The following is a 19,366-nucleotide window of genomic DNA, read 5'->3' as shown; positions in this document are numbered from 1 at the left end:
TTTTCCCAAATGATGGCCCCGTCATTCAACAGAGTATGTATGACAACCACGGACTATTCTAGACAGTCCAGTGGAGTGCTAGCAGGCTCGCAACCTGTAGGTGTTCTGAACGATGTGTTCACCGGTGTACTCTAAAAACCGATTGACATGTATTGCAAGTGGATACTGTCGATAAATGAAATAGCCCTGGCAGCTATGGATTTAGTGTCTGTTGAGAAAACCCTGGCACCTATGGATTTAGTGTCCGTTGAGTAAACCTTGGAAACGATGGATTTCGTGACGATTCCTTAGGATGATCCTTAGGAATTAATTAACGAGGAGTAGTTGATTCTTAGGGTAGACCCTTAAGAGTAAAGAAGATAATTGTAACACCGTGAATTTTCAAAATAATTTTTCGCAATTATAAAAACATTTCTCACTTCATTTCATAAAACATTAAGTTTAAAATTCCAATTCGTATCATACATATCCCAACATCACATAAATATAGATCAACAGTCCCCTACGTGTGTACAGATCAAGCCGGCGCCTTCCCACAGTCATCGCTAGTACCTGAAACAACAACACTAACACTGTAAGCGCGAAGCTTAGTGAGTTCCCCAAAATACCACACATAGAACACATATTAGCCACTCGAGGCTATAACTCTATGGGTCCGTGCAGCCAAACTCCGTGAACCCTCAGGTTCTAACTCTAGGAACCTTCCGGTTCCAACTCTGTAAACATGCACAACATAATCACATAGAAATAATGCAGTACAACATATAGCATACATAACATACAAATACTCTATCACATAACTCTAGTTACTTACTCAAGGTAAAGTATAGTGAGAAGACACACCTCGCGTATCTCGGTATCTCACGAATCCTGGAAATCCCTTGTTCTCGATCCTCCGAGCTCTAATCCTCCTATAACATCATACGTCTCTAATTAACACTTTTTATCTCTAAGGTTGACCATCCCTAAGAAGTCAACACAGGTCAACTCTGGTCAACGGTCAACTGTCAACTTTGACCGGACTCGGCGAGTGCACAAGGGCAACTCGGCGAGTCTAGACGTTTTCACCAACTCTCTAGGATTCCCTTCTTACACGTCGAGTGCTCCCCCTGACTCGACGAGTTCCACCTGGAAGAATCGCGGGGCCACCCCGACTCAACTCGCCGAGTCTCAAGAACAACTCGGCGAGTCCCAGCTCGACTCAGTCCACCTGTCAACCCTCTCTAACTCACCTTGACTCACCGAGTCAACCTATGACTCGACTGGACCACTCACTGAGCGAACTCAAGGAAATCTTCAAGCTACTCGCCGAGTCTGCTCATCGGACTCGGCGAGTCCATGCCATGCAATCACTCAAACTCGCTTCTAAGGTCAGATCTGCTCCAATAATTCATAGATCTGGCCTTCCTAGATCGATTCATCACGCAAAGCCCCTAACTTGGTGTCCATAACACACCCCATGGCTCATAAGCAACATTTTGACCTAAGGCATAAGGATTCCAATCCAAAACCTCCATTGATTCCCAAAAAGCTTGGGCAAAGGGACACTCTGGACCTCCAAGGGTCCAGATCTATGGTCTAAATCGCTTAAGGGACCAAGGGAGCACAAGATCTAGCCACAAAAGGGTTCAATAAACCCCAAATCAATGTAAACATCAACATAGAAGAGGATAGCTCGAAGGTATTACCACAATAGTGATGCTCTGGACTCCAAACCCTCAGAAGATGGCTCCTCTTGCTTTCCCCTTAGCTGATTTTCCCTTTCCTTGCAAAATGACACCTCCAAGATCAATAATGGCCTCCTACTTTGCTCTAAACGCTCAAACTCGATTAGGGTTTCACTCAAGGGACTGGTGAGCACAAATGACGGCCATAAGGCCCTTTAAATAGGTCCCAAACCCGAGAAATTAGGGTTTCATTAAACAGCGCGGACTCGCCGAGTCCATATCCTGGACTTGCCGAGTCCAGGTGAATCCCGCGTCCAAAATCGCGACCCTACTCGGCGAGTCTGAGCTCCAACTCGCCGAGTCCCCTCTCAAAACACCAAAATCATAAACAATAAAGATACCTGGAAATCCGGGCTGTTACAATTCTCCCCCACTAGAACTAGACTTCGCCTTCAAAGTCTCGCTCTGAAAATAGCTCCGAATGCTGCTCCCGCATCTCGCGCTCCGGCTACCAGGTCATCTCCGATCCCTTCCGGTGTTGCCACTGAACCAACACCAGAGGTACCTCCTTGTTCCTCAGAACCTTGATCTTCCGATCTCTGATGGCCACTGGTCTCTCGGCATAATTCAGGCTCGCATCCACCTGAATATCCTCTAATGGAACCACTGCCGACTCATCGGCTATACACTTCGTCAATTGCGACACATGAAAAGTGTCGTGGATCTGCCCCAACTCTGCTGGCATCTCCAAATGATAGGCTACCCGGCCTACCCTCGCAATCACATGAAATGGACCAATATACCGGGGCCCCAACTTGCCCTTCTTCTTGAATCGAATAACTCCTTTCCAAGGAGAGACCTTCAGGAGAACGAAGTCGCCGACCTGAAACTCAAGCTCGGACCGGCATCTATCTGCATAACTCTTATGTCGGCTCTGGGCGGTCAATAACCTCTGTCTGACCTGCTGAATCTGCTCTGTCGTCTGAAGCACGATCTCTGTACTGCCCATCACTCTCTGCCCAACCTCTCCTCAACAAATGGGGGTCCGACACCTCCTACCATACAACAGCTCAAAGGGTGGCATACCAATGCTCGAATGATGGCTGTTGTTGTAGGAAAACTCTGCCAAGGGTAAATACGCATCCCAACTACCCCCAAAATCCAACACACATGCACGAAGCATGTCCTCAAGCGTCTGAATCGTCGGCTCACTCTGACCGTCTGTCTGGGGATGATATGCGGTACTAAAATGCAATCTAGTACCCAACTCCTCATGAAATTTCTTCCAGAATGTAGAAGTGAAACGCACATCACGGTCCGAAACAATCGAGATCGGCACCCCATGCCGAGATACCACTTCTCTCACATATATCTCTGCCAACTTCTCCGCTGAAGAACTCTCACTGATGGCAAGGAAGTGAGCGCTCTTCGTCAACCTCTCCACAATCACCCAAATTGCATCAACTCCTCTAGCAGTCCTCGGCAATTTGGTGATGAAATCCATGGTGATCTGTTCCCACTTCCACTCGGGAACCTCCAATGGCTGCAACTTGCCATGCGGTCTCTGGTGCTCGGCCTTAACCCTGCGGCAGGTCAAGCACCTCTCAACAAACCATGCGACGTCCCTCTTCATACAGGGCCACCAATACTCTTTCCTCAAATCCAAATACATCTTCGTAGCCCCCGGATGGATCGAAAATTTCGACCGATGAGCCTCTTCCATCAAAGTAGTACGCCTATCGCCCACAAACGGTACCCAAATCCGACCCTGAAAAGTCATAAGCCCTCGACCATCCATAACAAACTCTGAAACCAAACCAACGACCTGTTCCCTCTTCTGCATCCCCGGTTGCACAGCCTCGGCCTGTGTCCCATGAATGGCATCCAGTACCGGAGCTATCATGGTCAATCTCAAACATACATCTCGCAGTGGAGTGCTCTCCGCCCTGCGGCTCAATGCATCGGCTACCACATTAGCCTTGCCTGGGTGGTACAGGATCTCACAATGATAATCCTTGACCACATCCAACCACCTCCTCTTTCGCATATTTAGGTTGGGCTGATCCATCAAGTACTTCAAACTCTTATGGTCCGTGTATATCGTACACCGAACCCCATACAACTAGTGACGCCAAATCTTGAGGGCGAACACTACTGCCCCCAACTCTAGATCATGCGTGGGATATCTCGTCTCATGAGGCTTCAGCTGCCTCGATGCATATGCTATCACATGACCCCTCTGCATCAACACCGCACGCATCCCCAAAATCGATGTATCACAATATACTACAAAATCCTCCATCCCTTCCGGGAGACCTAATATCGGGGCTTCGCACAACCTTTGGCGAAGTGTCTCAAAGGAGGTTTGCTGCTCGGGACCCCATGAGAATGCAACACCTTTCCGGGTCAATCTGGTGAGTGGCACTGCGATCTTGGAGAAATCCTTGATAAATCTCCGATAATACCCTGCCAACCCAAGGAAACTCCTGATCTCTGATGGTGACTTCGGCACCTCCCAACTCATCACTGCTTCCACCTTGGCCGGATCGACTAGAATCCCTTCCTGGTTAACAAGATCTCCTAGGAACTGGACCTCCCGCAACCAGAAATCACACTTGGAGAACTTTGCATAAAGCTTCTCCGATCTCAAAACCCCGAGGACCTCCCTCAAATGCTCCTCATGCTGCTCTCTAGATCTCGAATATACTAGAATGTCATCGATAAATACAATCACCGACCGATCCAACATCGGCCTGCATACCCTGTTCATGAGATCCATGAACACCGTCGAGGCATTGGTGAGCCCAAAAGGCATCACCACAAACTCATAATGCCCATATCGCGTCCTGAACGATGTCTTCTGGACGTTCTCATCCCGCACTCTCACCTGATGATATCCCGACCTCAAATCAATCTTGGAGAACCAAGATGCTCCCTGCAACTGATCGAATAAATCGTCGATCCTCGGTAACGGGTAACGGTTCTTGACCGTCAGCTTGTTCAACTCCCGGTAGTCAATGCACATCCGGTGTGAACCATCCTTCTTCTTGACGAACAGGATAGGCGCTCCCCACGGTGAGCTGCTCGGCCGAATAAACCCCTTCCCCAGCAGCTCCTGAAGCAGTGAGGATAATTCTTGCATCTCTGGAGGTGCAAGACGATAAGGCACCTTAGTGATAGGTGCGGTCCCCGGAACCAAATCAATACTGAACTCCACTTGCCTCACAGGAGTCACACCCGGTAACTCCTCGGGAAAAACATCTGGAAACTCACGCACCACCGGAACCTCCTCAACTCAAATCGGTCTCTCGGAAGCCACCCGCGTATCCATCACATACGCCACAAAACCCTTACAGCCCTGCTGTAGACACTGCCTCGCCCTAGTGGCCGAACAAAAAGATGATCCTGAACGAGTACCCTCACCGTATACTAAAAGAACTCCCCCACTAGGGTCTCGTATGGTCACCAGCTGACGCTCACAGTCCATAACTGCGCCGAATCGGCTCAACCAGTCCATGCCCACAATGACACAGACATCACCCATCACAATAGGAATCAGATCAATTGGAAACTCAACCCCGAAAATCTCTAATACACATCCCCGGAGAACCTCCGTGGCACAAATCACTCTATCGTCAGCTATGGAAACTCTCAGAGGCCGACTCAATGCTTCACGACTAACACTGTTATGCTGACTAAAGGCCAAAGATACAAAAGACTGACTCGCACCCGAGTCAAATAACACTAAAGCAGGTACAGAGTTCACAAGGAAAGTACCTACGCATAACATAATATAAGCATAATATATCAACATCAAAATAAATACATGAAAGGAAACATACCAGCCACAACATCGGGCGCAGCGTGGACCTCCTCCGCAGTCAGCTGGAAAGCTCTCCCTCGAGCTCTCGGCGCCTCGGCCTTCACAGGCCGACTCTCTGTAGCTCTGATGGCGGCAGGAGCAGATCCCTGAGATGCTCCGCGCAACTGCGGACACTCGGCCTTCCGGTGTCCGGTCTGGTTGCAGTGAAAACACACTGCAAACCCCTTGGGGCAGTCCTTGGCCATATGCCCCTCCTTGCCACATTTTTAGCAAGATCCCGCTCGGCAGACTCCATCATGACCCTTGTCGCACTTCCCACAAGTGCGGCTCTTCTGGCTCCCTGGTTTGGGATCGGCGGGCTTGGCCCGCTTGGCTGCCGGCTGAGACTGTGCCGGTCGCCGATCCCTCCCCTGAGACTCCGCCTCCTCCCTGGCCTGAGTCTCAAGCTCAATCTCCCTCTTCCGGGCATTTGCCTGAAGCTCAGCAAATGTCCGGTACGAGGAGTTCGCAGCGAACTCCCAAATATCCCGCCTCAAAATGCTCAAGTAGCGGCTCATACGTGCCTGCTCAGTGGACACGTGCTCAGGGCAGAACATCGCCCTCTCATGGAACATCCTCGTGATCGCTGTGACTGACTCAGTACCCTGCTTGAGGGTCAGAAACTCCTGTGCCAAACGCTCCCTCTCCACATGGGGAACGTACTCATCCCGAAACATGGTAGTGAACCTCTCCCAGGTCACCGCAAAAAGCTCAGCAGGCGTATAGTGCGCCGTCACAAACTTCCACCAGTCCTTCGCTCTCAAGCGAAGCTGGTTCAGTGCGAACCGAACCTTTAAATGCTCAGGAGAAGAGCAAGTGAAGAAACACCCCTCAATATCAGATATCCACCTCATAGCTGCCACCGTATCCTGAGTCCCATCAAACTCTGGTGGTTTGGTGTTGCTGAACTCCCGAAACAGCAACGCATCACCACCCTGCGGCCTCGCAACAGCAATCGCTGCGGTAGCCGCTGCAACAGCAGCCTTAGAAAGAGCGGCATAACGCTCATCAAACGTCTCAATCAATGTGGTCTTTATAGACCCAAACATCTCCGGTATCTCTGCCCTGATGGCCGCAGCCACCTCCTCCTGGATGATCCGGCGGATCTCCTCCTCACTAGTACCACTGCTCTCGGGCATCAAACGTGTCCTCACCATGATCTACCTCTGAAATACAACATACGATAAATTAGAATCCACACGAGCATACTCACACTCGCCAACTCCTCCCTCCTTGATTCTTGGTATTCCAAAGATTCTTACTTGGGCTGCACACTGCTCCGGTGCTTCCAGTAGTACGGGCCCAATACTAATGTCCGCACCGCACCAGAATACACTCCAAGTCCTCCTCTTCGAATCCCAAGTCTCAAGTACTCTATCATGCGTAGACCACTCTCTAATAGATCTCTCATAAGCCCCTCGCTGCTACCTACTCACTCTCAAGCATCTCATAGGAGCTCACCTCTCCCTAGGCTAAGGCATCACAAATCAGGCCACTCTAGTCCTAATAGCAATACCTAGCCTACTCTAGCATGCAGATACATCATATCAATATCAATATCACATAATATAAAGGTATTTTGGGAAATCACCGTTCGGGCGTTGACTGATCGTATACACATCTCTTGCTCTGCGTTTTTCAAAAATCTTTTACTCTTTTTGAAAATACATCACAAATCCTCAGTTTGAGTTCAAATACGCCCGAAGGTGTACTCGAATCCCTCAAACCAAGGCTCTGATACCAAATTGTAACACCGTGAATTTTCAAAATAATTTTTCATAATTATAAAAACATTTCTCACTTCATTTCATAAAACATTAAGTTTAAAATTCCAATTCGTATCATACAAATCCCAAGATCACATAAATATATATCAAAAGTCCCCTGCGTGTGTACAGATCAAGCCGGCGCCTTCCCACGGTCATCGCTAGTACCTGAAACAACAACACTAACACTGTAAGCGCGAAGCTTAGTGAGTTCACCAATATACCACACATAGAACACATATTAGCCACTCGAGGCTATAACTCTATGGGTCCGTGCACCCAAACTCCGTGAACCCTCAGGTTCTAACTCTAGGAACCTTCCGGTTCCAACTCTATAAACATGCACAGCATAATCACATAGAAATAATGCAGTACAACATATAGCATACATAACATACAAATACTCTGTCACATAACTCTGGTTACCTACTCAAGGTAAAGTATAGTGAGAAGACTCACCTCGCGTATCTCGATATCTCACGAATCCTAGAAATCCCTCGTGCTCGATCCTCCGAGCTCTAATCCTCCTATAACATCATACGTCTCTAATTAACACTTTTTATCTCTAAGGTTGACCATCCCTAAGAAGTCAACACAGGTCAACTCTGGTCAACGGTCAACTGTCAACTTTGACCGGACTCGGCAAGTGCACAAGGGCAACTCGGCGAGTCTAGACGTTTTCACCAACTCTCTAGGATTCCTTTCTTACACGTCGAGTGCTCCCGCTGACTCGACGAGTTCCACCTGGAAGAATCGCGGGGCCACCCCGACTCAACTCGCTGAGTCTCAAGAACAACTCGGCGAGTCCCAGCTCGACTCAGTCCACCTGTCAACCCTCTCTAACTCACCCTGACTCACCGAGTCAACCTATGACTCGACTGGACCACTCACTGAGCGAACTCAAGGAAATCTTCAAGCTACTTGCCGAGTCTGCTCATCGGACTCGGCGAGTCCATGCCATGCAATCACTCAAACTCGCTTTTAAGGTCAGATCTGCTCCAACAATTCATAGATCTAGCCTTCCTAGATTTATTCATCACGCAAAGCCCCTAACTTGGTGTCCATAACACACCCCATGGCTCATAAGCAGCATTTTGACCTAAGGCATAAGGATTCCAATCCAAAACCTCCATTGATTCCCAAAAAGCTTTGGCAAAAGGACACTCTGGACCTCCAAGGGTCTAGATCTATGGTCTAAATCGCTTAAGGGACCAAGGGAGCACAAGATCTAGCCACAAAAGGGTTCAATAAACCCCAAATCAATGTAAACATCAACATAGAAGAGGATAGCTCGAAGGTATTACCACAATAGTGATGCTCTGGACTCCAAACCCTCAGAAGATGGCTCCTCTTGCTTTCCCCTTAGCTGATTTTCCCTTTCCTTGCAAAATGACACCTCCAAGATCAATAATGGCCTCCTACTTTGCTCCAAACGATCACACTCGATTAGGGTTTCACTCAAGGGACTGGTGAGCACAAATGACGGCCATAAGGCCCTTTAAATAGGTCCCAAACCCGAGAAATTAGGGTTTCATTAAACAGCGCGGACTCGCCGAGTCCATATCCTGGACTCGCCGAGTCCAGGCGAATCCTGCGTCTAGAATCGCGACCCTACTCGGCGAGTCTGAGCTCCAACTCGCCGAGTCCCCTCTCAAAACACCAAAATCATAAACAATAAAGATACCTGGAAATTCGGGCTGTTACAATAATGGGGATGGGTAATTGGGTTAACCGTTTGACGATTAAACATAATAATTTTATTATTGTGGGTTGAAAACCTTATGTACTCACCAGGTTTCCCAACCTGACCCACTTAGTTTATTTATATCACAGGTGTTGATATGAAGTCACATTACACTGAGAGATTAAGGAGATATAGATCACTATTGATAATGAATGTAAGTTCTGTTTATGCTTATGTTTCTGTATTGACGATGACATCTCAAATGTTTTAAAATGAATAAAAATACATTTCTTTAGAAATGCTTTGATAACATATTTATCATGTTTTACTGGGAACAAATTCCGCAACATTTTTATTAAAAGAAGTACTCTGATTTTTATAAAGCATAAACAAAGTCGGTCTTTTCTGGCCGTGAAAAATGGGGATGTCACAAATACCTACTTCCAACGTATTATCGACTTTTTATGGTTTGAATAACTTAGTCATTCAAGAAGAATGACCTAGTTATTCAGGAAGTCAAAACATGCAAAGTGAAACACAAGAATAATACTAATTCAATATGGCCCCAAGCACCTTTGAGAGTAAATAGAACACCTTTTATTTAAACACCATATTGATTACTCATTATTCATTGTATAATGTTTCAAATTTATCAACTTAATACTTGAATTAAAACAGTAGTCATGCAATGCTCTAAGCATGTAAACTATGTTTATCCAAACAATAGTTATGCCATACACCAAGTATGCACACTATGTTTTTTCTATGATCAGCACTTTGTGGAATAGATCAATTGAACATAATTTCAATGATTCTCATTTCACAATCCCAAATCCTTACCGTAAATGCAAGAATTCCAAATTCCTTCCATTTACTGAAATCTGTTAGATTCTAAACTTATATGCATTGATCCTCTCATAATGACTATGCACAAAGTCACAAAGACTTGGCAATAGACATTACAAAGTATTCCAATGGAGATCATTCCATGGAAACGAAGTCTTAAATTCAAAGTACATTGCATTGAACATCCTTCTTGCATTAAGTTTCCTAATCTTACACAAAATATAGAAATATATGATCTGTTATCTAATTAATAACATGTGCTTATGCTCAAACGTGCCTTCGTGAAGTGTTATTAAAAGTACCATAGGATCATATATTTCAGTCTTATTCGTAATTCAGGAAGTTTGGGCAAGATCGACTAGCATGGTAGAGGAACTAGTAACGAATGATTTAGAGGACAAAATCTAATTTAAGTGGGGGAGTGTTGATCCTGTTTCGAGAAGTTTCTTATTTCAGGATTGTGGGTGATAAATGGATTAAGTAAAGGCTTTCAGATTCAATGGAATAAGGTTTAGACCCTATTGGATGGTGCTAATATTGGTTATGCCATCTAAGCCCTTTATTGCATTTTGGAGTCAAAGGTTAAAACGGGAAAAGTGATGTTTCAGACTTCTTTTATGAATTCAGGATTTAAGTTCGGAAGGTGATAAGGAAAAGGAGAGTTGATAGGATTATATATCTTCTCATTACCTTTTTGTGGATATAAAGATCATCGAAATCGGATTTGAAACAAAGAAGTTATGATTGGTAGGGTTTTAGGAAACCATAGAATCAAATAATTGATCCTTCATGTAGCGTATATTCCCAAAAATCTACGCTCAATGTTAGTGGTTTACCCCCTCATTACCTATGATTGAAATTTGGATGCTTGATAATAATGTTACAGAATCTCGACCCGTCAAATGGATTGTGTAATGACACTCTATTAATATGTAAAAGTTTTCAACACAATGTCATTGATGCCAAAATAGTTGTTGGTCAACATGCTAGAAATAAGGTATTTTTGCCAATGATTACTCTATGTCCGTCTGAAGATGCAATTTTCACATTCAAGGCGAAGAAAAAACAATTTCCAATTTGATTATATTTTCCGATAACCATCAATAAAGCTCAGGAAAAACAATTTCAAATGTAGGCATTATCATCTAGAATCAATTTTCTCGCATGACCAATTGTATGTGGCATTATCCAGAGGGATATCAAATGGTAATACACAAATTTCATTTAAATGATTAACGTACATTTAAAGCTACATACATTCATTTGTTTGTTTCTTGCATCTATACATTGTATAATTTTATTTAAATACTAAACATACATTTAATAGCTATATACTTTCATTTATTTGTTTCTTGCACATGTAAATTGTAAAATTTCATTTAAATGTTAAAAGTACATTGCTATTGTTAGATTTAACTATTCTTTTTATGAAAATTGCATCCGCTAACATAAGGATTTATTTTTCTTAAAATGTGTTTTTAATGACCACCTCTTGACGAGTTTGAGTGATAAATAATTTTGTTATTTTCCTTAAAAGGAAACTTTGGTTTTACGGTTTTGGACATTTACTATAGACTTTAGGGTTTTGGACTTAGATATTTATAATGTATTTTGTGTTCTTTGGAATCAAATATGTTATCATCAAAGAGAAGTGATATATTTTTGATACAATAGATCCAACACATGAAACTTATTTCTAAAAAAACTATTCTCACTCGTCGTCTAATAATTGTTTAGATGTAGTAATTATTTGAGCAAACAAGCTAATCGCCTCTAAAAACTAATTTATGAAAAAAAAAAATGCACATGTCGCTTTCGCTTGGCACGGATAATTAGTTTTCGTGCTCAACCTGAATTTTTTTAACCAAACTGAAAACCGAACCGCCAAAATCCTTTAAGAGAGATCATCCCGGAATAACCTGAAACTGAAAACTTGATTAGGGAAACTCGATTAAGGTTCGATTCAGACAATTTTAAGGTTTGAACCGTATAATGCTTGCCCCTAATATAAACTATAAAGCAACAATGTCCAAGTGGTTAGGAATGAAACATAATCTACCAAAAGAACATGGATTATTCAAAGTTCAATCAATTAATTTAGTAACAAATAAATTTCATATCCAAGACTCATTCAAGTACGACTTATTTAAACATGGTAGACTTCGACTTCAAGGCAACTTGCGTACTAAAAACGTACTACTTATTATACAACTAATTAATAACATGTGCTTATGCTCAAACCTATGGTACTTTTAATACCACTTCACGAAAATCCACTTGAAGCTGTAATTTATTTAGACTGTTGGTTTCTTATCAACCATTAAGTCTTTCGTTAAATTGCATACTAATTAGTTGACAAAAAAAAAAAAAACAACTTTAATCTGCCAGTTGGACACCAACGAAAACAACGCAACAAGAAATTGATAAGGCCAATGGTTTTATATTTATACACACACGCTAGCTGGCCAAAAAGGACAAAGGACTTCCATTCATCTATGAACCCTCACAAGCATCGACAAAGAGAAGGAAGGTTTGCTCTGATTGAAGAGACGAGTTAACAGGATGTGTTATGAGGTCAAGTGTTCCAAGTGCGGAAAAACCACATGGGGTGGTTGTGGGTTTCATGTCTCCACCGTTTACAAGAGAATTCCCCATGGCGATCACTGTATGTGCAAAGGGTGGCCCGGTGTTAAGTCGGCAGCTGAAGGTTCTACTGTTGCTGATGAAGAATCTACTTCTTCATCCTGTTGTATTCTCTGAAGCGCTCCTACTGGATCTGTAAATTTTTATTTTATCCTGATTTTATTTCGGTACTTGATTAATAAAGGCAATCTTTATTATTGTTTCACAAATTTGCTGTGGTACTTAGCTCTTTTCACCTTAGTTTTACACTCTTCAGCGATAAATGAACTAGTTTTTGCTATGATTTTAATTTTTAACACTTAATGTTACTGTTACATCTGTTTATCTTCAACGAAGATACCTTTTTACTACAAAAACTATAGAGTATGTGATTATGCTAGGTAGTCTTGCGGGGTTTACATGTGTTAGTTTCGCCATATTTTTTTTTTTTGGAAACGGCCATCATATATAAACCCCCAGCAAAGCAAGAAGCTGGTCAGGGGCAAAATAGGAACAATGATTCAATGTTACAGTTTTAGAGTGCAGAAAAAACTATGAAAGAAAAGGAGAGGTATTCCGCTCATCCCAATTACATATAGTACCTTTACTCCTACATTTAAGCCACAGAAACGTCATGGACTTAATGTAATCAAACCCAATTCTTGGACCGGTAAATTTGCCTTGAAATATTCTGTCATTCCTAAATTTCCATATCCCCAACATTAAGCCGTAACAAATAGTTACGAATCTCCTTCTTTTTACCAAACAGCCACCCAGTTGTTTGCGTAATTAATCAGATCATCGACACTGGAAAACTGAGGATTATTGACTCCACACCACATTAAAAATCATATCTCGAATACAGTTTGCATAGTGACAGGAAATCAGCAGGTGGCTCACATCCTCCTCATATCCGATACAAGAGCCACACATAGACGAGTATAGAACAATCCCACAATGAGAGAGAGCCATAGCCGTGGGAATCCGCCCTTGAATTGCACACCAGATGAAGCCGATGACTTTTATTGGAACTTCTTTACACCATATGATTGAAGGAGTTGGATTGGAGGTGGGGATATGATCAATTTTCTTCCTAAGAAGCTCCACCTTGTACTCACCATCCGTCGCAAGAATACAATGCCATTAGTCATCGCCCCTCACGAGTCTAGTAGAGGCCATGTCACTATATAGCAGGCCTAACTCTTGCTCCAACCCTCCTGATAAAGGACACGATCTCCATGAAACTTCATTACCTATAATTTTTTGAGCCACTGAACAATTTTTGACCAAATCTAGATTGTATAAGTCAGGATATTTGACTTTTAGGATTTCGTCTCCCACCATTACTAAAGAGTCCATATGTTTTTATTGCCAAAAGAAAGGGCATTGGTTGCGAAGCTACCCTATTTACCTGGAAGTTCACTAGGATGGTAAAAGCCAAAAATTTTGATTATGCTTCAGGTAAATTCCACTATCTAACTCTATTAAGTTCCTAGTTGGAGATACTTATTACATGATGTGAGTAGGTTGCATTTTGATGTTTTGTAGAATCAAAGAAAAGAAAGGAAGCTTAAAGGAAGAATAAGCTAATTCTGATCGTGAAGAGATGGATTTCGATCGCATGATCTGAAGATCAAAATTTTGAATTGTTGCTAAGAGTTATGATAGATTGTTTAGGAATGGATAACAACTTAGTTTTCATATGTATTTGCATTGTTAGGATAAGTTTTTCCGTAATTTTAAAATAAAAAGAAACTTTAGATTTTATTTATGTTAAGTATCCTTACAATGAGATTTGTGAAAAATTTTGTTTATATGATTCCACTGATAGCAATATTGGAAAATGGATTTGATTCTTTCGTTTGTGGTAGTGTCGAGAATTTTCCGAATAAGGAAAGATTCTCATCACTCAAGTTTTAGTTGGATAAAAACTTGGAATCATGCAACTTGTGTGATGAATGAGAATTTTCATCTTTGGGAAATTAAGACTAATTCTCAGTTCACATGTATATGTGACTCAAGTGAAGGACTAGGGGATCGGGTACACTTGGTTGTGCACTGGTCAAGTCCACCACAAAGATCGATAAGACTATTCATCATGATTTACTAAAGTTTAGTAAATATGGTTATGCTTACAAGTTTAAGTGTAATTCTGAAACATTGGAAAAGTTTCAATGTATGGCAGGACGAATGAGAAGAATCAAATTAGACAGAAAGATAAAAGTTTCTCCAATCTGAAAAAATAGGATAGTACTTCAGTATCATGTTTTATGATAATCTTAAATATTATGGAAAGCCATATCACAATTGATCCTCTAAGGACATCTTGGTGCATTTGTTTGGCTAAGAAGAGGAATTGTGAATTGTTGAAATGATTAAATCAAGAAGATGAGTCATACTTCGTCCCAATACAAGTTTTAGAGTCATTCTCCAAGATTGTAACTCGAGTGACATAATCTTAAGAAAGGTTTATAACACTTGTCAAATGCAGAGTAAAATGCTTTCTACTCTTGTACATTTGAAATTGGTAAGTTGTGATGTTTTGGATAAAACAAAGACCAACTAAGACCAATAGTCTGAAGTGTTTTTCTTGATAATAATCTGTACTAACTCTTGAATATTTGTTTTTCAAGGAATGGTTCTTGATAAGAGAATATCATATGTCATGGAGCCAGTAGGAGTCTTAATGATCTTGAAAAGGGTCTCAAGAACTAATCAAGAATAAAACCTGTTGTTTATCACTAGCAAACGACTTGAGGTTTGTAACCTATCGTGTTGACATATTCTTATTTCTTTGCTCATTCCAGTTAAAAGTTGACTATGCATGTGATTTCTATAAGTTCTCAATTGTTTGCATAACAACTTGGAAGACATGGTAGGTCGTTGTGCTGCTAGGTGGCAAGAAATAGAGATTGAACAAGTTCGGTCCATATGAGTTTGGATTTCTAACTAACCTTGTCATATGATTGTGGTTTGACAAATTCCTATGGATTCTACACACCATAAAATCTAAGTGTCATAAGGTTTCTATCCAATTCATGAAAATGATTGTGAGGAAGCGCTTTCACTAAGTATATTTTAAAGAGATATCAATTGTGGGATTTGCATTTTCAAATTCAATTATGATTACGACATCCCTTTTCGTAATTCGAATTGAAAGCAATGACAAAGGTCTAAACATTTGAGACTATGATTACGACATCCCTTTTCATAGTTCTAAAATTGTTTAGACACATATGTGTGATATCTAAGGAAAGGTGTATGATTTTGGGAAGCTTAGATAAATTCTTATCGAAGCATCTTGTATCAAAAATCTGAACTTTTGTAAGAAAGTCAATAAGTATTGATTTCTAGAAGTCCAGTTGATTTCTGGCTACATGTCAAAGCTAGTGGGAGCATAAGTGTTATGCTAATAAGGATATAATTATCATGTTAGTGGGAGCATGATTATTATGTTATGTGTTGCAAGTTAGCAATGTTAATTATGGAAAACAAAAGTTTCAATTTGCAAAGGTGTAGGGTTTGAAAAGTTGTTTTGCTATAATTATGGAAGAGGAAATTATACTTCATTCCAATTCTAAAAGCTTAGATTGAGATTCTAATCAAAATTAGTGAAGTATATATATATATATATATATATATATATATATATATATATATATATATATATGAATGTTATGTTGGAATGGTTCAACATAAGGAAATTCTATATATGGAAATATTATTTGCGTTCTAAAATTCGATTATGATTATGGCATCCGTTTTCATAATTCGAATTATGAGACCATGGCAAATATAAATAGAAATATTATAGCAAAAGAGTGGTATAGTATCATGTCTTTATGTGAGACATCATGAATCGTGTCCCATATGCTTCAGATAGATTATATGTGCTATAATATTCATTCGTTCCAAATTTTCCAATTGCCTGGGGCATTAAGAGGGAAAAAGGACAAGAACTGTATATGACTAAAATGATTAAGCAATTGTCGAGAACTGTATATGACTAAAATGATTAAGCAATTGTCGAGGGCATTAAGAGGGAAAAAGGACAAGAACTGTATATATCGATATTGGGCCCATCGTTCCTAAGACATAGTTGGGCCGGTCCATGTAAGAGGAGGGACGCCAAGAGGTATTGCCGTCAGCCGTTGGATTTAGGGTTTTTAATCTCCTTCTGCTACTTGAAACAAATTCCTCCCCGTAATTCCCCTGAATCCTCTTTAGCCGAAGGTTTCCGCCCCCGAACTAAGGTATGCTTAGATTAAATGTTTACTGAAATCTTTATACATTCATCATCTATGGAATTCAAAATTTGATGTTGTACTAGCGAATTGATTAACCTAATATCTGCTCTCTATAATCTCAACTTTGATTTCTATGATTTTGTAAATTATTATAGCTCAACAATCTTGTTTTTTTTTTATAAGATATACTTGAAAATCTTGATGGCAGTTTGCATAATCAAGGTTTGATATACGAAGCTTTTTCTAAAATACATGAATATGCAACAGATAAATAATCGAGTTCGTATTTCTTGTAATTTTTGTGGAAATCGGAGCTTATATAGCAAAAAAAAGCTCTTTTTTAATTTCATTTCCGTTATGGTGATTGTGTGTACTGTTTTTGTTGTAATTTGAGATACAGTTGCACTCTTTGAGGGGGTGTTTGACTTAGCTTTTCACAGCCAAAGTCCTTTTTGTAAAAGAAAAAAAAACAAAAAGATGTTTGGCAAACCAGTAACTTTTGGAGTTTTAATACAAGGAAAAACATCTTTTTGGAAAAGTAAGGATTTCCTAACTTTTTTGTAACTTTTTGAAAAAGAACTTTTGAGCTTTTAAAAGCTAAGCCAAACACGTCCTGAAAGATAAATTAATAGAAATGGAGATTACTTGATTAATTAAATTTGGAGATAATTTGTGATTTAAAATAGATAGTTTGATGGTGTATTTGCAGAGTAGTAGTGAGTGATGGTTAAGCATAATAATGTTATCCCAAACGGGCATTTCAAGAAGCATTGGCAGAACTATGTGAAGACATGGTTCAACCAACCTGCCCATAAAACAAGGAGACGCAATGGTAACTTTTCTTTGAAATCATATACATATACTCATATAGTAAGCTACTTGTTACTTTATGATTTTTGATCATAAGCTAAGTTAATTTTATTGATTATTACAGCCAGCCAAGCAAAGGCTGTTAAAGTATTTCCAAGGCCAGCTGGATCGCTTCGTCCTCAGGTTCATTGTCAAACCTTGAAATACAACATGAAACTTAGGGAGGGCCGTGGATTTTCTCTTGAAGAGTTGAAGGTAATAATATATAACATTTCAATGTTTAATTAAGAAAAAGTTTTTCGATAAACAAATAGGATGATGATGATATAATGAAGAAGTAGATTGCTATGCTATTTTATTATTTCTGATAGTAGTTGTAAAAACAGGGTGCAGGTATTCCAAAGAAACTTGCTCCAACAATTGGTATTGCTGTAGATCATCGTCGTAGGAACCGCTCTTTGGAAGGTTTGCAAGCGAATGTCCAGAGGCTAAAAACCTTTAAGGCTAAGCTAGTAATCTTCCCAAGGCGCACAAGGAAAACTAAGGTAAACTTAGTTTATCATTAAATTTCTAATTTTTAATCCATTTTTCTATCTGAAAGATAGTAATGTTGTTTTATGGATATCTGTTACTATTAAACTGATACTGATAATAATAACAATACAACTTGGGTACAAAGCATTGCTTTATCGCATAATCATCAAATTGTCAAAAAAGGTGGTGTTGTAACATTTTTCTCAAAATGACCACTCATTTTGTAAAATAGACTTTGCAAACTTTATTATTATTATTATTATTAATTTTTTTTTTCAAATTTACTTTTATGAGTAGGTTCCCAATACAAATACCTTTGATTTTTTCTTTCTTCAGAAATGATATTGTCATTTTCCAAAAAAAAACCAGAACAATTTTTTTGTAAACAAGTACTTTCACTTTCACATGGTATATTTTCTGAAATAGGTTGTGTTTTTGTTACTTTCACAGAAGGTGTCATTCGGTGTACGTCACACCACTTAACCTGCAATTTCAGTAACTAGCATGTTTTTGATGGGATACTCACTAAAATTACCAAAATGAGTAGTTTCTTATCATCATTTGAATATTTATTTCAAAATTATCACTCATTTCATATAATGAATTTTGTTAAAATTCCTTTGTTTAACAAGTTGTTCTAATAACTAATGATCAAATCCCATTATTATTAAACATTCTAATGGAGACATTGATGAAGCAATTTTGCCAAAAAAAAGGAATAACGTAATTTCTTAATGACCCATTTTGCGATGATTGCTCAAAAGTGGCCATTTTGTGACAGCATATTGGTCATATTTGTAATTACTTGTTGCTTTATTTTATTAAGTTAGCGAACATTTATTATTATAATTTCTATTATTAAACAAGTTTGTTGAATTTATAGGCGGGTGACTCAACACCTGAGGAGCTTGCAAATGCTACTCAAGTGCAAGGTCATGTGTTACCGATTGTGAGGGAGAAGCCAGTTGTTGAACTTGTGAAGATTACTAAAGAGATGAAATAATTTAATGCTTATGTTAAACTTCGTGTTGAAAGAACAAACAAACGTCACTTGGGTGCTCGCCTCAAGAGGGCTGCAGAGGCCAAGAAGGAAGAAAAAAAATAATAACCAAAATTATATTTTTCAGTGTTATTTTTATTTTTATTTTTAAATATGTTTAAAGATTCTGCTTTGGAGACCTTGTGGTTGATTTGGTTTTGAGTTTAATTGTTTTGAATTAGTTGCTTCGCTAATCATACGAACGCCCATAACAAATATTCTTTTTGTTTGTGAAATTTAGAAAGAATCACATTATTTAATTTTTAAAGTTTTTACCACTACATGGCTG

At 40.1% G+C, this 19,366-nt stretch overlaps 1 protein-coding gene across 1 annotated transcript; it reads left to right on the top strand.

Moving 5' to 3' along the window:
• The first annotated feature begins 17,417 nt into the window (after nucleotides 1-17,417).
• LOC145073590 (large ribosomal subunit protein eL13z-like) lies at nucleotides 17,418-19,041 on the top strand. The gene is made up of 4 exons (XM_079020132.1): nucleotides 17,418-17,526; nucleotides 17,629-17,759; nucleotides 17,891-18,049; nucleotides 18,922-19,041. The coding sequence occupies exons 1-4, from the start codon at nucleotides 17,418-17,420 to the stop codon at nucleotides 19,039-19,041; spliced, it is 519 nt and encodes a 172-aa protein (XP_078876258.1).
• The last annotated feature ends 325 nt before the right edge of the window (nucleotides 19,042-19,366 follow it).

This window comes from Lactuca serriola, chromosome 9, assembly GCF_051521515.1.
Source record: "Lactuca serriola cultivar US96UC23 chromosome 9, Lser_US96UC23_V15, whole genome shotgun sequence".
Classification (NCBI taxonomy): Eukaryota; Viridiplantae; Streptophyta; class Magnoliopsida; order Asterales; family Asteraceae; genus Lactuca; species Lactuca serriola.
This window is presented reverse-complemented; position numbering and strand designations above follow the sequence as displayed.

Bases quoted from the DNA above. Each gene is read 5' to 3' on its own strand.
- LOC145073590 (XM_079020132.1), top strand. From the start codon at position 17,418: ATGGTTAAGCATAATAATGTTATCCCAAACGGGCATTTCAAGAAGCAT. The intron at 17,527-17,628 runs GTAACTTTTCTT...TGATTATTACAG, and splicing joins TAAAACAAGGAGACGCAATG to CCAGCCAAGCAAAGGCTGTT. The intron at 17,760-17,890 runs GTAATAATATAT...TTGTAAAAACAG, and splicing joins TTTCTCTTGAAGAGTTGAAG to GGTGCAGGTATTCCAAAGAA.